The sequence below is a fragment of the Zootoca vivipara genome, chromosome 10 (genome assembly GCF_965207765.1).
Source record: "Zootoca vivipara chromosome 10, rZooViv2.hap1.1, whole genome shotgun sequence".
Classification (NCBI taxonomy): domain Eukaryota; kingdom Metazoa; phylum Chordata; class Lepidosauria; order Squamata; family Lacertidae; genus Zootoca; species Zootoca vivipara.
In genome coordinates, this window is record NC_142593.1 from 35,682,298 (window position 1) to 35,702,382 (window position 20,085).

General features: G+C 43.0%; 1 protein-coding gene across 1 annotated transcript in view; it reads right to left on the minus strand.

Moving 5' to 3' along the window:
- Window positions 1-12,631, minus strand: part of HOMER1 (homer scaffold protein 1) — a 74,252-nt gene extending 61,621 nt beyond the window's left edge. The window contains exon 1 of the mRNA XM_035099533.3: window positions 10,940-12,631. Within this exon, the coding sequence (XP_034955424.1) occupies window positions 10,940-10,944 (5 nt within the window). The 5' untranslated portion in view covers window positions 10,945-12,631. The remainder of the gene's footprint in view (window positions 1-10,939) is intronic.
- Between the last annotated feature and the right edge of the window lie 7,454 nt (window positions 12,632-20,085).

Here is a 20,085-nt window from a genome sequence, read left to right on the forward strand (position 1 = left end):
TCACAGTTAGTCCATCACTTGAAATATAAGACTTTAGAGCAATCTTGCCCCAAAATAGCTACTAGACATTTTGTTCTAGCGACTGTAACCGTGGTTTAGGGAGCCATTTGGCACCTATACAGTATATCTGAGTTTCTAACACTGCTCCTATAGCATACAAAAAGTGCTTTACTGTTAGCTTAATAAGTCTGAACAAGATATTTAATATTAGAGAGAAGAATGGTAACTGATAGCAACTTATGCTCAAGGCTAAAAGCATGACCTTCAACCCAGACAACTTGCATCCATCATCCCATCTACAACACCACGCCAGTAATTTCAATTTCAATTAATGAAATTCACCAATATGAAAACTGACGTCAAGCATATTCCATTGCAGCTTATCCAAAGGATCACTAAAAAACATGTGGTTTTGCGTATATTTATCAATGACCATTACAAATAGTTTGGGAATGCCAGTGGCTTTAACCAGCATTGACAGTAGCAGAGTCATATCCACGTGTTCCAAATGGACAGTTCTGCTATGCCAAAGGACATTATCAGAGCTAAGTCTTGGTCATGCAAGTGAGAAAAGGGAGGAATTCAATGTCACACTATGACAGATGATCTGCTCTCTTCTCCCACCCGTGCACTGTTCCAGGGCCACGGTAAAATGTGATGGGGCAACCCTGTTACACTAGCTGGACTTGTGCTGGCTCCCAGTAGGGTGTCAGGATTCTGTCAGCGGCTCCTGGCTGGTTGCCCAGGAAAGTATAAAGACAAGGAAAAGTTTCTTACCGTCCGTTTTTACTTCAATCTTTCAAGAGAGAGGCTATAGAACCCAGCCTCTTGGATAATGGCGTTGTCCCGAGTGAATCTCCACCCCTCCCCGTCTCTTCCACTTCCACTTCCACATTCGTCATTCTCATCTCTTCTACAGGTGCTGCTACATGCCCTCTGTCTTTGAGCTCTTTGCTCTCCTACTTTTAAGGCTTGCTGGGTTCTGGGATAATGGAGGGTCTGGAATGCTTTCTAATGACAATGTGTCAGCTGGTTGTTGTATTCTAGACAACAGTCTCCTATCCGTATTCTAGATCAGTGTTTCTCAACCAGTGTGCCTCCAGATGTTTTGGGACTATAACTCCCATCATCCCTAGCTAGCAAGACCAGTGGTCAGGAATGATGGGAGTTGTAGTCCCAAAACATCTGGAGGCACACTGGTTGAGAAACAATGTTCTAGATAACACACTGAAGCAGGAACATATTGTGCTTCCTCCCCCCCCCCAAAAAAAGCTCTACAAGTTGATAGCAACAACTGAGTATAGAAATTTCATGTGAGAGAATCTTCCACACTGTTTAAAAAGGACAGAGCATAATACAGTTTGACTTGGGACCACATGTCAAAACCGGGACACTAAATTAGTTTGATACAATTTGGTACTTTTCAATAAATTGTGTAACCGTTTTACTGCACATTCAGTATGCAACTCATCATCTATGTTACCATGCAAAAGACATCTTTAAGTAGTAGGACATGAACAACAATAAGAAATTACAATTTATTCACCACAAGGTGAATTCAAGACATATCAACATGTCAGTTTAATCATGTGAATTCGTGCTGCATGACCTTGCTGCCAAAAGCAATTTGTATATAGTTCATGTACTGCATCTCTATGCAAAAGGCCTGACAATCTGGCAGTATTCTATCAAACAGAAGATTCCAGGACATGGTCAGTGTTCAACAACTCCAAGACTATGACTACCTCTTCCATGCTTCTGCTCTCAGGCAGAAGAATAATGCAGGAAGGTTTGTAAGTACTCAGTACACCTTAAACTAGGATTGGTGTGACATGAGATAACCTGGCAATTGACACAGCTTCAAGTGCCAAGCAACTGCTCTACCAACTGAATCATGTGACTGGGTTGTGCATCAGCAACACAAATAAACTCTGCTGTGTGCCCAGGAGGAAGCACACAAATATTGCCTCTGCAAGAGAGGTGCACAGCTCCCATGACACTGCTAGCAGATGTAGTCTTCATTACTTCAACAGTGTCTTCTTCCATTTTCTATCTGCATAGATCTATTTAGACAGTAACTTTTATGATGCCAGAGTGTGGCATCTTTAATAGCACATAATGATTAACATCAAATTCACTAAACATCCACTCTAAAATTTCATAGTAGCAATGGTAATGGCATTTCATGCCTCTTCCCAGGCAAGATTCTTCAAGTCAAAAGTGTGTCAGACTTAACCCATATGCTTCTGAAGCATTAGGGAGAGCAGCCAAGCAAAAGGGTTCCTGAATCGAAACAAAATCTGTCCCTTTGTTCTACTAGGTAAAGGTAAAGGGACCCCTGACCATTAGGTCCAGTCGTGACCGACTCTGGGGTTGCGGCACTCCTCTCGCATTATTGGCCGAGGGAGCCGGCGTACAACTTCCAGGTCATGTGGCCAGCATGACAAAGCCGCTTCTGGCGAACCAGGGCAGCACACGGAAACGCCATTTACCTTCCCGCTGTAGCGGTACCTATTTATCTACTTACACTTCGACGTGCTTTCGAACTGCTAGGTTGGCAGAAGCTGTGGCACCTTAATTCTAATCTTCAACTGGCAGAGTAGCAGCAGGTGTGATGGCGTTCTGTGCGAGAGCACCAATACCATGAAGAACATGATGGAACACATTGTCTACACTTAAAGGCCTGCCTCTCCATCACCAGCACAATCTCTTACCGGTTTTAGTAACATAGAACAGTGGATTTAGAGACACTGTTAACAGCAAGTAAAACTGAAGTGAATGGCTGTGTCTCGGCCACCTAGCAGAGGAGGCCACTATATTAAATATCCTACTATATTCCATGGGCTCAGGCCAGCTTAGAGCACTTTCTCAATGCTAACAGTTCTACCTCCAAGGAGCTCATAATAGCAAAGTTTTCTGACAACATATTAAACCAGCGACGGTTTGTCTTATGTGCAAAGTGTGGCATAGCTCTGCCAAGATTCTGAACCCCTCTGCAAACCTCCAAAGCAATGGTCCAGTCTTTGACCTGTCACTCACAATAATATCAATACATTTCCAGTGACTGAGATGATTCTCTCCATCTTTCCTGCTTAGCCTGTCATAAAATTCACTAGCAGTAGATCCTGATGTCTCCAAGGGAAGGAAACAGTTAAAAACAACAACCCGAGCATAGAAAAGGGAGGCAGGGCAGGATGATTCCTCTTCTCCCTGCTTTCTCTCAGAAACCACTGTGGAGGCAAAATTTAAACAAAATTTAATCTCTCTAAGCCCCTGAAGGTGAAATCTAGTGGGGAGGTTCCTGCAATAGACCCAAGCTGTTTGCTTCTTTGAGAGTGCAGTTTCATTTATTGCTTCCCTCCCTCCCTCAATATGCTTGCATGTGAGAAAGAGAGGAAGAAGGATTTTGTCCAGGTACATTGAGTGAGGTAAGGAGGGGGTCTTTTTTGTAAACTCTTTACTTTAGAAATTGCTTTTACTTTAGAAATTCTTGAGAAAATTAATGGAAGAACCCAGCTTTCTCTTTTGCTTAAATGGCTGTGAGAAAAGGTGGACATTTGCTTATACAGGCACCCGACCCCCTTGTCTGTGATTGGCATGTGCATGATCGCTGATGCACACACCATTTTTTGTGCAGAAGCCACGTGGCATGTTCGACTTCCAAGGCGTGTTTGAAAACCGAAGCATTTACTTTTGGGTTTACGGTGTTTAAAAACCAAAATGTTTGTCAACGGAGACGTTCGAAAACTAAGGTACCATTGTCATCTGAAATAATCTAAAACTGATACAATATAATCTACCCTGCCAGTCTCAACCGCTTTTGTTGTTCTGTTCTTCTGAACCACCATTTCTTCTCTGTTGTTGTTGTTGTTGTTGTTGTTGTTGTTGTTGTTGTTGTTAATAATAATAATAATAATAATAAATTTATATCCTGCCCTTTCTCCCAAAGGAACCTAGGGAGGCAAACACACCAACGATGACACATCTAACGCATCTCCAATACAGATGCAAGCTAGGAAAGATCACAACTTAAAAGGTTATTAGAAGAGGGTCTTCAGTAAGCGCTCAAAAGGCAACAGAGATGGCGCCTGTCTAATATTTAACAGGAGGGAATTCCAAAGGGTAGGTGCCACAACACTAAAGGCTGGTGCCTATATTTTACAGAACTGATCTAATGATAAGAGGCATCTGTAATGAGGTCCTTTCCTGCAAAGCACAATAATTGACTGAATATATGAGCAGTGAGACAATCTTTCAGGTATCCTTGTCCAAGCTGTATAGGGCTCTACACACCAAAACAACCACTTTGAACTTAGCCTGGTAGCTACCTGCCAGACAGCACAATTCTTTTAGCGGTGGTGTAGCATGGTGGTGATACCCTGCTTTGGGGGAAAGTTGAGCTGCCCCATTTTACACTAGCTGCGGCCTCTGAACAAACGTCAAAGGCAGCCCTACATACAGCACAGTTCAGTAATCCCACCTGGAGCTTACCAGTGTATGGATGACAATAGTTAGGCCACCCAGTTCAGAAATATCAGCGGCTGTCTAACCAGCCAAAGCTGGTAAAAGGCACATTTAGCCACTGAGGTCAGCTGGACCTCTAGTGACAAAGATGGATCCTGGAACATTCCCTGACCACAAGCCCACTCTATCAGGGGAGCCCACTCTTTCCAAAGCAAGCAATTGACTAATTGCCTGGACAGCTGTCATGGTTTAGAGTCAGTTTACTGGCCCTCAACAGCCCACCACAGAGTCCAGGCACCAAACCAGGGCTTTCATGGCATTTCCTGATTCATATGTTACGATTAGAGGTGGGTATCATCATCATCATCATCATCATCATCATCGTTTAATTATTTATTGCTTTCCCTTCACCCTAAGACCCCAATGACACCTTACTCCGTATTACTGTTTGTCAATACAATCAACACAAAACGTGTTGTACATACAACTTACACCATTTCCCCCCTAAAAGCAGCACTGAGAAAGAGAGAATGGCTGACTCAGGACCATGAAGTAGCATTTATGCCCAAGAAGGAATCTGAACAAGGATCTCCACAGTAAACTCTAGTACTATGGTAATCACTCTGCCACATTGCCTCTTGGGTCTGGAATTCGATACCCCAGAACACCTATGTGATGCCACCTCCTTGCCAAATCCCCCTTTAATGAAGCCACTGCTTAGTCTTCTATTTCTATCCCCAACTCCCACCACTGCATTTCCAAACACCCACCTGACCCTGTCCTTGCCTCTCTGAGTACTCCGTCCTTCTGTTATTTTCTCTCTGCCAGACTTTACACTTTAAGCTGCATGGGGAAAGGGGGGACTACTTGCCTTTGGGACAAGACAGATATTTCAAATAAGAGGTTAAAGTAAACAGGAGTCCTATTTACAAAGGATTATGCACTCATAGAATGCCACCTAGATAACTGAAGTTTCAGCTAATACTATGTATCAATGGATCAACAAAAGAGAAAAACATCTGACAACAGTTAGAAGAATTTCAGGTGCCAAACCATGCTGAAGAAAGGGCCATGGTAGTGATGATAGCTCTCCTTGTGTTTAAAAAATAATACTCCCACAATCACACAGAAAAGAGGGGTGGGTTTAAAGAGGAAAAGTGGGCTGGAACAGTCCCTAATTCCAAGCACATTTTGTCCAACTGAGTATTGTCATTTCTGGTACAGACGTCTAGCCAAGGAACACAGTACTTGAGGAAGAGATGCTGCAGGAAGGAAAGTACAGAGTTCAGAGCCCCACACTAATGCACACTTAAGTCAGACCCCTATCTCAGGCACCTCTACCTCAAAAAGTAGCCTATAAATACTTAAAAACAACAACAAATATGCAATTGGAGCAGTTCTGGGTTTTAAACTCAAGTAGGAGCCACCATCACATATAGCCTGGCCTTTTTAGTAACATGATTTTAGAGCTTTCATTAATATACTCTGTAGAAACATGAAATGTTAGCCAGCAGTGTTATGTCTGTAGCAGCTGGCTATCATATATACCTGAGTCAAAATTAGAGTAACCCGATGACTGATGGGAATGCAGCCAGGTGCCAAAAATGCTTAGGCAAAATTCAACACATAACTTGTTGTGGATATCTGCTTCCATTTGTATTGGGCTTTTTATACATACAGTCTATGGAAGATTCTCTAGGTGATCAAGCATGCTCATTATAGCTTTTGCATAAGAGTGGAGAAAAACAACCACCATTCCATGACTAAGAGAATTATACACTCCAGCAGTTGCTGGTCTTTAGCAAGCCATACAGGTTCCACAAAGGTTCTGTTTTGGGGTTTTAAAAAAAACATATTCTACCAGTCTATACTATTGTTATTTTCAAAGGGTTATGCATTCACAGAATGGCATCAAGATAACAGAAGGGTCATTCCATATCAAGTGATCCATCTTTTTTACCTCATGTCATCCGATTTTCTTAATATTTTGTACACTTGTTGGATGATCAAAACTAAGTTTAAATCTAAATTTTTAATTTTTCATCTCATCCCGTTTTTGAGTTATGACGGTTTGAAATTTCAAAAATTCGACAATTTTGGCCTTGCCAGACTACACAAAAACCTTTAAAGTTTAGCCCAGGATTGAGATACATCAAAACTAAAAACACCAATCTCTTCAGAACTTTGTGGGCTTTAACAGGATATGTCACATGGTGGACTTATTTTAAAATGTAAATTTTAAATTTAAGTTGCAAAATTTAAAAGTGATGCAAATATGATTAAAAATACCAAAAAAACTGTGTTGGTTATTTAATATTTCTAATAGCTATCTGCAAAATTTTATCTTAGAATCTCAGTGGGATTTTATATATATAGTATCTATCTACCGGTATCTTTCTATATATTGTACATACATGTCTGCCTTATTCGCTTCAATTTAGGATAAATGGGTCTTCTTTGAGAAAAATATAACAAAATAAACAATACTTCAGCTATAATATTAGTCACTACAGACATTTCTTTAGAAAGTTATTCAATTAAAAGGTGTCTGAAAAGCTTTTCTTTTAAAAATGTACAGTATTCCAAAGCAGATTGACAGCTTGTTGCATGATAGAATTAACACTTCAAAAGAATTCTTGTTAGTACTTCATCTTGTGACCATTACAACAAAATGCATATCAAACAAAATTATGGGGGAAATGTGTAAGAAGGTCACAATTGCTTCTTCACTTTCATAGGTCAACAACCATGTTTGCTTGTATTCACACAGGTCGCATACCCAGTTATCTCAGCCATATCCAGAGATTTTGTACCTCCTTCAATGTCAAACTTCTCCCTCTCATTGCTAAAGGAGTACACCTTGGTCACAATTTCTGTTGGACTGGATGTAGCAATGAAATCCTCGTGTTCCCTCTTGATCACTTTCACTCTTTCAAAGTGTCATTTTGGGAGCATTTCTTCTTTTCTGTACTCATTTGTTGAAAATAAGAACTAGATAGAAAGGATATTGTCTTGGCAACAGCTAAACAGTTCCAGCAGTGTCATAATGTTGTTTGATATTTATTTTGCTGTTTTAGCTTAGTTTTGATCATTCAACAAGTGTACAAAATATTAAGAAAATTGGATGACATGAGGTAAAAAAGTTGGATCACGTGATATGGAATGATCAAGAAATTTCAGTTAATTTATGGATATGTATGGAGAGAATGACAAAAGAGAAAAACATCTGACAAGGATTTGAGATGTCAAAACACACTCCCCAAAACTAGTCTGGCCCACTTTGCAGTAAATACTTCCATTACAGTATCCCCCATAACTGGCCATGCTGTCTGGAGTTGTGAGAGAGCTGGAGTCCAACAAAGTCTGAAGTGAACCAGGTTGGGGAAGTACAGTATTTGGCAAATCTACAGAACATGAGGGGGGAACTTTTCACATGGGTGGCTAAGGCAAGTAGCAGACAGAAAATAAATGACCTGAATGCTACACAGAGGCATTTTAGAATGGGCAGTTTAACAAAACTTAAGATCAGGGAGCTATATTCCCTGCATGTATATGCAAATGTTTGCTTCTAGGTGGATCCATTCGCCAACTAACAACTTCCTAAGGAATATTTACCACTTAAGTCATGCCACTACACTTTCCCTCACATTTCTGGGTTCCCACACATATGACAATTCAACCACAGCAGTTATATACTGTAGTAAAATAGTCATGTTTTCTCCATTGGCTGCTACTAGCAGAAATGAAAACCATGCTAGTTTAATCACTACACTTGGCTTGGGATGTTCAAGGCTAGAGGTATGCCAAGAATGGCAATCTTTTTGTAACCTTGACAGCATTTCAAAAATTGGCTATCCTAAAGTACATGGCGTATACATTTTCACAGTAGGTGAATGGAAAATGATATATGTATGTACTCTCTAAATAAGACTGACAAGATCCTCACCTGGGGCTACCAGTTCTGATAATGACGACTCTTCTCTTCTGGCTTTATTTCTCTGTCACATTAACTTTCTCAGAAAAGTAACTGTAAAGCTTCAAGGTCCTTTGGCAAATGGGAATAATTTTTAATGCCTAAGATTTTCTGTGCTTTGCATACAAAACATATGCAGTATGTTGTAAATATCCCACTGATTTCACTGGAATCCACATTCTAATAACTATGCTGGCAGCATTTAAATGTTACACAAAAAAGCATGTAAGTGAACACTAGAATATTTTTTGTTGTCCCAAGAAAAGCCATGTTACAGAAGCAGTGGGGTCATCAAGGCTTTTTGCATGTAACATAGATTTGGGCCTTTAGATTTAGGATGTAATAGATTAGGTTCTTCAAGGCCAAAAGCAGGTTTTCTAAAATAAAACACAAACCATTCAATGGCAATACTGAAGCTCAGATCCAAGTAGACCAAAAGCAAGGGAGAAAGCAAAGCCACAAAATTCCATGAAGTGGAAAAGCCATGGAAATCTACAGGCAAGACTGATTGTCCCAGCAAGCAAAGAAAACATAAGCATGCAGTCTCAGGTTTCAGAAAAGACTGAAGATGGAAAGTTGGCATTCTACTACTTGGTGTAATCAAGGTACGCTAAATCTCAAGATATAAATTAAGCAATATTTTATAGTTATTTCTTCTTACTTTTTTAAAAAAAACCAATGCCTATGTGGGTAGGCAGGAAGTGGCTGCTTAACCCTTGTTACTCCTTTCCCTATCCTCTCCATCTCTTTCCCATAGATAAAAAGACAGCTTAGGGAGGGAGTTTGTGAACTGAAAACCAACAGCTTCTTTCTGCATGCCCTTTTTTCCATTGAGATGCCCCTGGCTGGTTTAAGCAGAAGAAGAAAGGAGAGAAACAAGACAACACACAGTGACTCTAAGAGGAAACAGAAGAGAGGTGTTCATCTACTCTGCTAAGGTCTCTGGCTTCCTAGCAATTACGCTCACTGAAAATTCACAGCACACAGGGATCTACTGAAGAGAACGTTAAATTATGATTAGCTTAGACCTGTACCCAAAATATTACACATGCAGATGAATCCTTTCACTGGGTTTAATCAACTAAAGAAAGGTCTAGAATGGCTTGCAAGCTCATTATGTATACTTGACAATGAGGAACTTGGAACATATCTCCCATTAGCCTAAGATATTGCCTGGTCTCCTGAGCTGCCAACTTGAAGGCAAAAACAGAGGTGCTGCAAGTTATATTTGCTGCAACAGAACTTGAATTCAGGGCACTTTAGGGCGTGGGGCTTCAGGTGCTGGCCCCTCCTTTGCCTTCTTGAAGAAACCATCCAGGACAACTAGTTAATTACTAGAGCCCTACAGACACCGTAAATCATAGGAGAACATCCCAGAAACCATAACAGTACTACTGTATTTGTTGCCTTTCACTAGTTAACCATGACATGCACTTTACTATGTAAACTAACCACACATGTATTATCTTGATACATAAAAAGCATCTAGATTACAGTTCATTTCACACATAGAATCATAGAATTGTGGAGTTGGAAGGGACAAGGATCATCTAGTCCAACCCCTGCAATGCAGGAATTTTTTGCCCAACGTGGGGCTCAAACCCACAACCCTGAGATTAAGTCTCATGCTCTACCAGCTGAGCTATCACATGATCCTTAGATTCTTGGGGGGGGGAGAGGGGAATGTGTAAAATAAGAATATTATTAACCAAGGATAGAAAGCAGAATATCATCTTTAAAAACAAAACAAAAAACTCCATGCACATTCCATCCAATACAGATTCCACAACTGCAAAAATACACATATGTATACTGTATGCATTAAGTGGCACTTTCAAAAACTCTCATACTGTAGCTGTACTGGTGGTTGGCACCATCAACGAAAAGGTAGTACATTAGTGTACAAACTACTTTGGAATAGCCATTCACCCAACCCACAAGCTCTTAAGGAGCCATTTTCCTCACTTTTGAAAGCAACCAGCAGGGCTAAAAAAAAAACCCCAGCATTTTAAAATATTTTGACTAAAGAGGATTTTCTCAGAGTGTTAACTGCTGGCAGGAAAAGAGTCTGTATATTCCGTTCCATTATCTTTCCGATACTTATGGAAAACAGGATCACTGATTAAGTGTCAGACCTGGCGGACAAAACAAGAGCAACAAATGTTTCCTGTTTTATGGCTGAAGCATTCCAGTAATATTTTACGTTATCCATATTCAAAGCTGAATAAATAGGTCTCTGGTTTCATTGCCGTTGTGACATTTCTCAGTGCCGCTAACCAATAAGCAAGATATTTACTTAGCTATTACAGAAGGTAGTCTTAGTTCTGATTTAAATTCCAACATAGTTACCTACTGTATTACAGTGCCTCTCTTACAGATAATAGTGGAAATGACGTGGCCTACCTTTAAAAGGCAAGCATGCCATGCTTCATGGAAACTGGACATGTTAAAGACACCCACTTCCCTCCTTTACAACTCCTAGATTCAGTATGAAATTCTTACCCCATGATGACCAATGGAGACGTGCTATGTGAGTCGTTTAAGCAGACCAATTCCTAAATGGATTTGCCTTGCACTTTTACAACGCGGCAACTGGACCCCAGCTAGTTAGCAGTGCTGACACTCCTCTCGGTCTGGTTTTCTGCCTTTTCCTGTAGTAGATCCCAGGTGTTTCCACGAAATCCACGGGGCCCTATAATCCTTCTCAGCAGAATTTTAAACGCTAGAGTCTACAGGCATGTGGGAGCGTGGCCGGAGGTGGGGTGGGGGGAACCCTTATGTAGAGAAGACAGAGAGTCTGGCTAGGGAGTCGGCCCGAGGGGAATCTCCCCCATAGCCTCCCGGAGCCAGTCTCCTCCGCACCCCCTGCACCACGGGGTCCAGGGGCAGCTCCAGCTCCCTGCCAGGAGGCGGCGGACAGGAGATAGAAGCAGCAGCACCAAGCCAACTCTCCTTCTGCAGGGAGGAGGTGGGGGGATTAGAAACCCCACAGCAGCGCTTACGCCGTCGGCAGTTAATAGAAATGCCCTGGAGCGGCGAGAGCCCCGGATCGCCGTCCGTCTCAGGTGCAGAGCGGGATTGGGGGGCTTGCGGTGTGCGCAGCGCTCCGCGCCGCCCTTCCTTCTAACACCCCCGCCGGCAGCAGCAGCAGCAGAATGGGGGGTGTCGCTTCATTTTCCCAAGCAGCGGCGACGGCGGCAGCAGCAGCGGGAGGCGGTGGCGGCGGAGGAAGAAGCCGTTTCGCCGGCGCTGACATCGGGCTCCGGTAAAACGGCGGCTGAGGCAGGGCACCGGCCGCGCATCCCTTGCAAGGGCGGGATGATGAAGACGTGGGGGGCTAAAGGGGGAAAGGCAGCAGCAGGAGCTGTGGCGGGTCCCCCTTCAGGCACGCCTGTTTCTGCAGCGGGAGAGCATCTTCCTCCGGCTTGGAGCTAGCAGATCAATCATTCACAGCAGCAGCAGCAGCGAGGCGGGAGGAGAAAAGGGAGGAGTGGCGGTGGTAACCGCGTCGATAGCAGCAGAGCCCCCTCGCGCCCCTCTCTGCAGCAGCGGGGGCACAGCGCGGGCTGCTGCGGCGACAGTGGGGGGGGGAGGAGGAGGGCGTTTGCCCCTACAACACCTCAGGCGTCGTTCCCCGGGCGGGCAGGCAGGCTGGCAAGGCGCGGGGCTCTCCAATCGCAGGGTCAATCCGTGCCCGGCCGCTCAGGCTCTTCCCTGCCCGCAAAAGCCTCTCAGCGCCGCCCGCTCACATCCTCCCGCCTTACACCTCCTCCTCTCCCCGCCCTCGCACACGCCTCCGCCTCAGTCAGTCGCTCCCTCACTCTCTCCCTCTGCCGGTTTCCCGCGCAGGACAGACTGGGGGCGTGAGGGGGGAGAGCCGGGAGGGCGGCGCTCAGAGGAGGCGCTGAAGGCGCCAGAGAAGAGACGGGCGCCCCGCTCTCCCTTCGCTCCGTCCCTCCCACCGGCGCCCGCAGCCACCCAAACCAAAAAATAAAATAAAAAAGCGGGCGGGAGCGCGATGGTGGAAGGGAGCGAAGGCGGCTGCAGCGGCGTGCAAGCAGCTCGAGCTAGGCGCGGTGTCTACTCCTCCACTCGGGCCCAGCTCTTTCCCTGCGGGGCTGCGCGGTGCAATGTCTTCTCTCGGCTACTCCGCAACCACGAACCCCCCGCGTAGCAGCACCTGCTTATTCTGCCTCCATCCTCTACTTGGGGACCTTTAAATAGGGCACGTCACCACGCTCCCCTACGCATCGCCGTCACACACGGCTCCCGGCGCTGACGTCACCGGGGTGCGGGGGATGATGTCAGGTTGGTCCACGCCGCCGGAAGCGCATCTATATTAGGGAATGGAACAGGGGCGCGCGCGAGTGCAAAGAGGAAAGGATAGGCTGGGCTGCTGCGACCCACCTCCAGGATCTTGGCTTGCCCCTGGTGCGTCGTCTAACCAGCCACCTCCATAGCTACCCACAAAAAATTGCTTGTCTAGAAAGAGAAGTTCTGACTCTTCCTTTTCCACCTAAAGACTGAAAACATACCGTGAAAGTAGCAAATATGCCCTGAAGCAAGTCAAATCCAGACTGATGCTGGGAGTCAGCGTTGCAATTTGAATTGCAAACTAGGCAGGCAGCTAGCACAATGCTAAAAGGGTCACCTCCTCTTTGATGTTGTTTATACAGTATGTTGCTTTGGAGATTTTTACTCAAAGAGCAACTCATAAATACTTAAAATAAATAGAATATTATACTACCCTCAGTCTAAGGATGAAGTGGGCAACAACCAGATTGCACTGTAAAATATTTTAGTAGAATTTCATGCATCTTTGGGTTTTTTGGTTTTGTGTTAAAGATGACTTCTATGATTGCATATACCGTGTTTCCCCCTTTTTAAGACACTGTCCTATAACATTTCCCCCCCCCCAAAAAAAATCACAGGGTGTCTTATTTTTGGTGGGGTGTCTTGTTTTTTTTTATTAGAGGACAGTACAAACTTGTTTTTAATCTGCAATGTTTATTAAAAATGTAGGTACTTTGTAAATGAGAAAGCATAGCAATTGAAATCAAAAGGGAAGGGGGCATCCAGTGAATGTTGGGAAATTCAGGACAGATGAAAGGAAGTACCTCTTCCCACACTGCATAGTGAAACTATGGCATTTGCTCCCACAAGGTGTAGGGGTGGTCACCAACTTAAATGGCATTAAAAGAGGCATTGAAAGAGGCATTAAAAGACCATGGGCTCTGATTTTAGTGTAGAATTTTGATGGAGCTACAGGTAAAGAAAAGGCATGTGGAGAGACTGAGAAAGGGCAATCATAAATGCTCCTAAACTTTCCTTCTCTCTTTGATTCTCCCTAAAAAGACCTAAATAATGACCATTCAATTAATTAAATTCCTCTGATAAAGTATCACAGAACCATGTGTTTCATATAGTTTCAAATGCAGTTGGATGTGACAGTATGTAGTAAAATCTACACCAGCCTTCACAAACATGACACACTCCACACCTAGCAACAATCCCTACGTCTGCACTGGAGATGCAAGTTCCCTCAGGCTGGACAAATAATAATAATAAAGCCTAGGAAACCCAAGCAGATAGGTGGTGGTGGTTTGTGACAGAACATAAAAATTAGCTCTAAGATTAAGGATGCAATTTTACAAGTATTTATCTAGAAGCAAGTCCCACTTATTTAAAATGGGTAAAAGTGCACAGGATTATCCCATAAAGCAACTTGCTGCCATCGGTTCTGGGTCTCACTTCTTTTACGGTGTAAAAAGGAAAATAAACTCTATCAGCGCATTTTAGCGGCCGGGCCAGGCGGAGGCCGCTGGCTCCGGTGCTCCGCCCGCCCGGCATGGCAGGGCGCTCCAAGCGCTCCGCGCTGCTGAGCACCCGGTGCGCTCCGCGCTGCAGCTGGCAGTTCCGGGCGGCGGGGCGGCAGGCCTCCTCGGTCGGGCCAGGCGGAGGCCGCTGGCTCGTGCTCTGCCCGGCGCAGCAGGGCGCTCCAAGCGCTTGCCGCTGCTGAGCGTCCGGCGCACTCCACGCTGCAGTCGCCAGTTCCAGGTGGCAGGCCTCCTTGGTCGGGCCAGGCAGAGGCCACTGGCTCCAGTGTTCTGCCCGGCGCGGCAGGGCGCTCCAAGCGCTCGGCGCTGCTGAGTGCCCGGCGCGCTCCGCGCTGCAGCCACTGGTTCCAGACGGCGGGTCTCCTCGGCCAGGCCAGGGGGAAGCAAGGCTGCTGGCTCGGGTGCTCCGTGCGCTTGCCGCAGCAGCCAGTTCTAAGCGCCAAGCTAGCAGGCCTCCTCCTGTTGCTGCTGCTGCTGCTGGCATACTGGGTCCCGCTGGCTGGCTGGGGTGCTCAGCAGTCTCGCTCCACACATGGAGGTATGTCTTATTTTCGGGGTATGTCTTATTTTCACGAATGCATAAAAACCCTGCCATGGCTTACTTTATGACTATGTACAGTGGAACCTCGGTTTATGAACACCTCGGTTTATGAATTTTCGGTTTATGAACGCCGCGGACCCATCTGGAACGGATTAATTCATTTCCCATTACTTTCAATGGGAAAGTTCGCTTCAGTTTATGAACGCTTCAGTTTATGAACAGACTTCCGGAACCAATTACACCCATGCTTCAGTTTATGAACGCTTCAGTTTAAGTACTCCGCGGACCCATCTGGAACGGATTAATCCACTTTCCATTACTTTCAATGGGGAAGTTCGCTTCAGTTTATGAACGCTTCAGTTTAAGTACCCCACGGACCATCTGGAACGGATTAATCCACTTTCCATTACTTTCAATGGGAAAGTTCGCTTCAGTTTATGAACACTTCAGTTTATGAACAGACTTCCGGAACCAATTGTGTTCATAAACCGAGGTACCACTGTATTAAAAAAGGGGAAACACTGCAATAAACATATTTTCAAACAAAAGATGGATTGTATGATTACAGCTTAAATTAGAAAGCAAAGGTAAACGTACCCCTGACCGTAAGATCCAGTCGCAGACGACTCTGGGGTTGCGGCACTCATCTTGCTCTATAGGTCGAGGGACCCGGCGTTTGTCCGCAGACAGCTTCCAGGTCATGGGGCCAGCATGACAAAGCCGCTTCTGGCAAACCAGAGCAGGTCACGGAAACACCATTTACCTTCCCAACCTACTGTATTTATCTACTTGCACTTTGACATGCTTTAGAACTGCTAGGTTGGCAGGAGCTGGGACCGAGCAACAGGAGCTCACCCTGTCACGGGGATTCGAACCGCCAACCTTCTGATTGACATGCCCTAGGCTGTGGTTTAGACCACAGCGCCACCCGCATCCTGAAATTAGAAAATATGATGGCAAAAATGTTAAAAATTTAGAAAGAAGCCAATGCTGCTAATTGCTAAAGAGAATCCTCCTCTTGAACTGGAACACAGGAGAAGCTGTTTCTACCAAGTCATCAACCAACAAATCAGTTCCTCTTGGGCAGTATTGTGAATGCTAACCAGCAGCTGCTTGCCAGGTGTCAGACAGAAATATTTCCCAGTTCCTATCTAGACACCAGGGGCGGAACCAGGGAACTGAATAGAAAACTACTAGAAACCCACTTTTCATGTATCAACAGATATAATTTAGTTATCAGCATTAAACGTTTTACTGATTTTATGTGTTTTTGTTAATAATAATAATAATAGTTTTTAGCAGTTTGCAGATTTTAGCTGTGTTTTATCAATAATTTTATTATGTATGTACACGACATAGAGACAGGAGGGGTGTAGCAGCTGTCTAAGGCAGTGGAAGCCCCCAAGGCGGCATTCCTCCAGGAGCCCCACCTGCCGTGCCGCCACCTGTGGAGAAGCAAGCACCAATTTTCTGCAAGATGTTTTCTGGAAGAATTTGTAAGCAGAATTAAAATAAACTGCTACTACTGTTCCACAAGAGTTCATGTAATACTATATATAATAGGAAAACATTTCTGTATTGGGATCCTGTAATGCTAATTGTTTGCATACAAATACAGTGGTGTCTTGACTTACGAAGGCGATCTATTCAGCGGCGTTCTTTGTAAGTCGAAACCTTCGGTTGTCGAAGTGTCCATTTTGCGCATGCATGAAGCACGATTTTGTGCTTTGCGCATGTGCAGACCGCGCGCGCCACTTCTGCGCAGGCGCAGAACGCACGCGCAGCGAAAAGACTTCCGGGTTTGCCGACTTCGTAAATCGAAACCTTCGGAAGTCGAGGTACCACTGTATACGGCCAGGAATTTACACAGATGAATGAAAAGAAATTGAAGCATAGCATTCTGTAACATGATAGAAGACTAAAACTGTAATTTTTAGTCAAAGGAAGGGAATAAATGCAGTTCAGCTCTCCCTACATGCATGTCAATGACCTGTAGCTTTTGTTTCCTTTCAGTTTGTCATTGTTTAGTCTTTTTTCTTTTTATTCACTTGCTTGTGGTTCCTTTTTACCTCATTCATTCTTTGCTCATATTGAGACGTCTTTGGTGCTCTTTACACACATATCCCTGCCGTTTACTCTTGAGATGTTCTTGTGCTGATTCTTCAAATCTCTCAACAGTCTCAACTGCAGTCCCCATGGAAACCTCTAGATTCTAGAACCTTCTAATTCCAGAAGCAGATTAAAGAAATAATAGTTTACAAAAGCACCTTGTTTCAGACTTGTTTAAGAACAGCACATTCCAAATGAGGCAGGGAAAATTATACATTTGCCTTGTAAATGTCATGGCTAAAATTGGCTGCTGTTTCTTTAATGAAAAGAACTAAGTCAGCATGAGTCAGGGGTCTACAATGACTCATGCAACCTTTTACCTAATTGTACCTGTATATATAGAGTGGTCAATGTTAGCGTTGGGTAGGTAGGTAGGTAGATAGGTAGATAGGTAGGTAGAAAGAAAGAAAGAAAGAAAGAAAGAAAGAAAGAAAGAAAGAAAGAAAGAAAGAAAGAAAGAAAGAAAGAAAGAAAGCTGATTGTGTTTGATGTGTAAAGCTGTTGATCGTGGTTGGAGACGTTTTTTGTTTTTGCAATAAAAACAGCATTCTGCAAAGTACTCTTTTTCAAGGACTCTTTGTGCCGACTAGGGTCTGAGGACCAGGCAAAGGAGGTCAGAACCTTTTTATTTTTTCCTAAATACTGACAGTAAAGGCCATCAGCCAAAGTGGGAAGAAGTAGATTTCCCCACATCTGATCCATTAGTTAACTCAAATCTACCTCAAGTTCTGATTAGCTAATAAAAAACAAAATGTCTCACGGGAAACATACATGCTGCTATTTATAGACTTGCTTCCCCTGCCGCTTTTTAAAGGAGTATAAAGGAAACAACAAAGAAAATTAAATGGGTAACAAGCTTTCTAATTTGAAAACAGTTTGAATTAACTACATTGTTTAATTGGATGCTTTAATTTCCATGCATCCATTCAAAGTTTCAAGTACATTGGCCTCACTACATGGCCTTACATCGATACCTATTGGCTCAAGCAATAATAATGAACTGAGGTATTCTAATACTAGTAATACAAGTGCATGTAGAAACATGTATTAATTGGCATTTAATGTCGGTTACTTTGAAACTGTGAAGGAAGTATGTTGTAATCTCTGTTTATTGATAAGAGAACAACAGAACCTGTGGAGGCTGCTGTCTCACAGATGTTCCATTCTCTCTCTTTTTAAAGTAACTAGCCAGTCCATTAAGTTCCAGAAATATTAATCAGTAAACCTTCCAGTTCCCAATAATCCAGACAACTGACTGCAACACTCTTTGGATGACTAATAAACACTTAAAGACGTTTTTTGAAAAGCTTGGTTGCATTTTTAAAAAATGTTATTCAAGTATACAAAAACCAAAATACCTTTTAAAAAACCTTTGACTATTTTTTTAAAAAAAATCAATTAAATTAAGTAAATTAATTATATATCCTGCCCATCTGGCTGGGTTTCCCCAGCCACTCTGGGCTGCTTACAACATAAAACACAACAAAACATCAAACACTAAAAACAAGATATCCTATACAAGCAACAAACCAAGCAATAAATCAATAAAAACCAATAACAATAAACAATTTACAGGTATACCCAAATTAAAGTAACCACCAACTAAACATTTAACCAACACCAATCCGACAAAAATGAAATGATCCAAAATTAGAACACTTTAAAACATTTTAGCCAGTTATCCCAACCCAAGAGTTGTTCCAACAACGGCCCTCTAGCCTCCCAGGAGCCTTTTAGCTGTTCAGGGTGAATCTGGGCCCTGCTCCCAGGCCAGGTGGAAATGGGCCTTGCAGCAGGGAACAGTCTTTCTTCCAGCAGCAATCACAGGTTTGTGCTGCTTTGTGTCTTTACATCAAACTATACACAACTATTAAAATTATATGATAAATCTTTTTTGCAAAATTTTAATGCCCAATGGTAAAATCCTGTTAGTCAGAATGTAAATGATAAAGAAATTGTTGATCCAATGGGAGGAATAAGGGGATGCACCAAATGCAGGAACCAAAGGGGAAGGAGTTCTCAAAGATGCATAAAGACTACTTATTGCCCAATGAGCTTTGAGTAGTGAAACTTTTCTTCAGAGGTGATTCAGATGCATGTCTTTCAAAAAGAATCCAAAATTGTATTCCACTAAATTTAGGATATGACTTTGCAAGCAAACTTTAAACAATGTATCAGAATATATGGACTACCATAATGACACCCAATCTCTGTACAGACATTCATTGAAAAGCCTTCATATGCATTAATTTATCAGCATAACCATTTCAAAACATAAAAGGCTTATATAGAATTGATTTCCTTTGCATGATGTTGTGCTCTCATGTCACTAGGACACCCATAGATCGAAGCTGAAATGTATGGATGAACTACTTATGTAGGTGATGGGGTACACTGAAAATCTAAAACTGCCCTTGATATAATTCAAAAACACTGAAACTTTGGCAGATTGTAGCAGAGGAATGTGGAGAAAATGTTGCTGTTGTTCGTTATTATCTAGCCATTGCAAAAGCTGCATTGCAAATATAACTCACAGAAGCACCAGTTTATGACAATATTTTAATTTGCTTTGGCCCATTTCATATTCAAATGGCATACTTTAGTTCACTTGGTTATTTTTTAGAGCCTTCATGAGCTGGGAATATATTGTGTGCATCAGGAGTCTTGGCATCAGGCTCCACTAATGGATTCACTTCAAGCACTACAAAAGAATCCACATATTGTTAGCAATAGCCATGCAAATTTTGCATTTTTGAAGTTTTGTACATTGTAATGGTCCCATTTCAATAGAATTTATGAACCTTCTAAAACTGATTGCTGAGCAGCCTAATCAACACACATTATGTGAAATGTTTATAAAACAACACTCCAGAGCTCTAATGGATAAGTATTAAGTATTCAAGAAATTGCAATCACCATCATGGATCAACTTCAAAATACCAGATGACACATATTGACATGGCTGGATTTTTACCGATTATTTGATAGATCTTGCCATACAAACGATGTTGACCTTTTCAACTTTGCTCTTGGCAAAATTCATTCAACACTTGTTGCTCCTTAACACCCACATTTATTTTGCTGTTTGGTTGACTTAACTGTAGAAGACACTGCAAACAAGGTTGCAGCATCACAACAGGGAGGCATTCATGCATTTATTC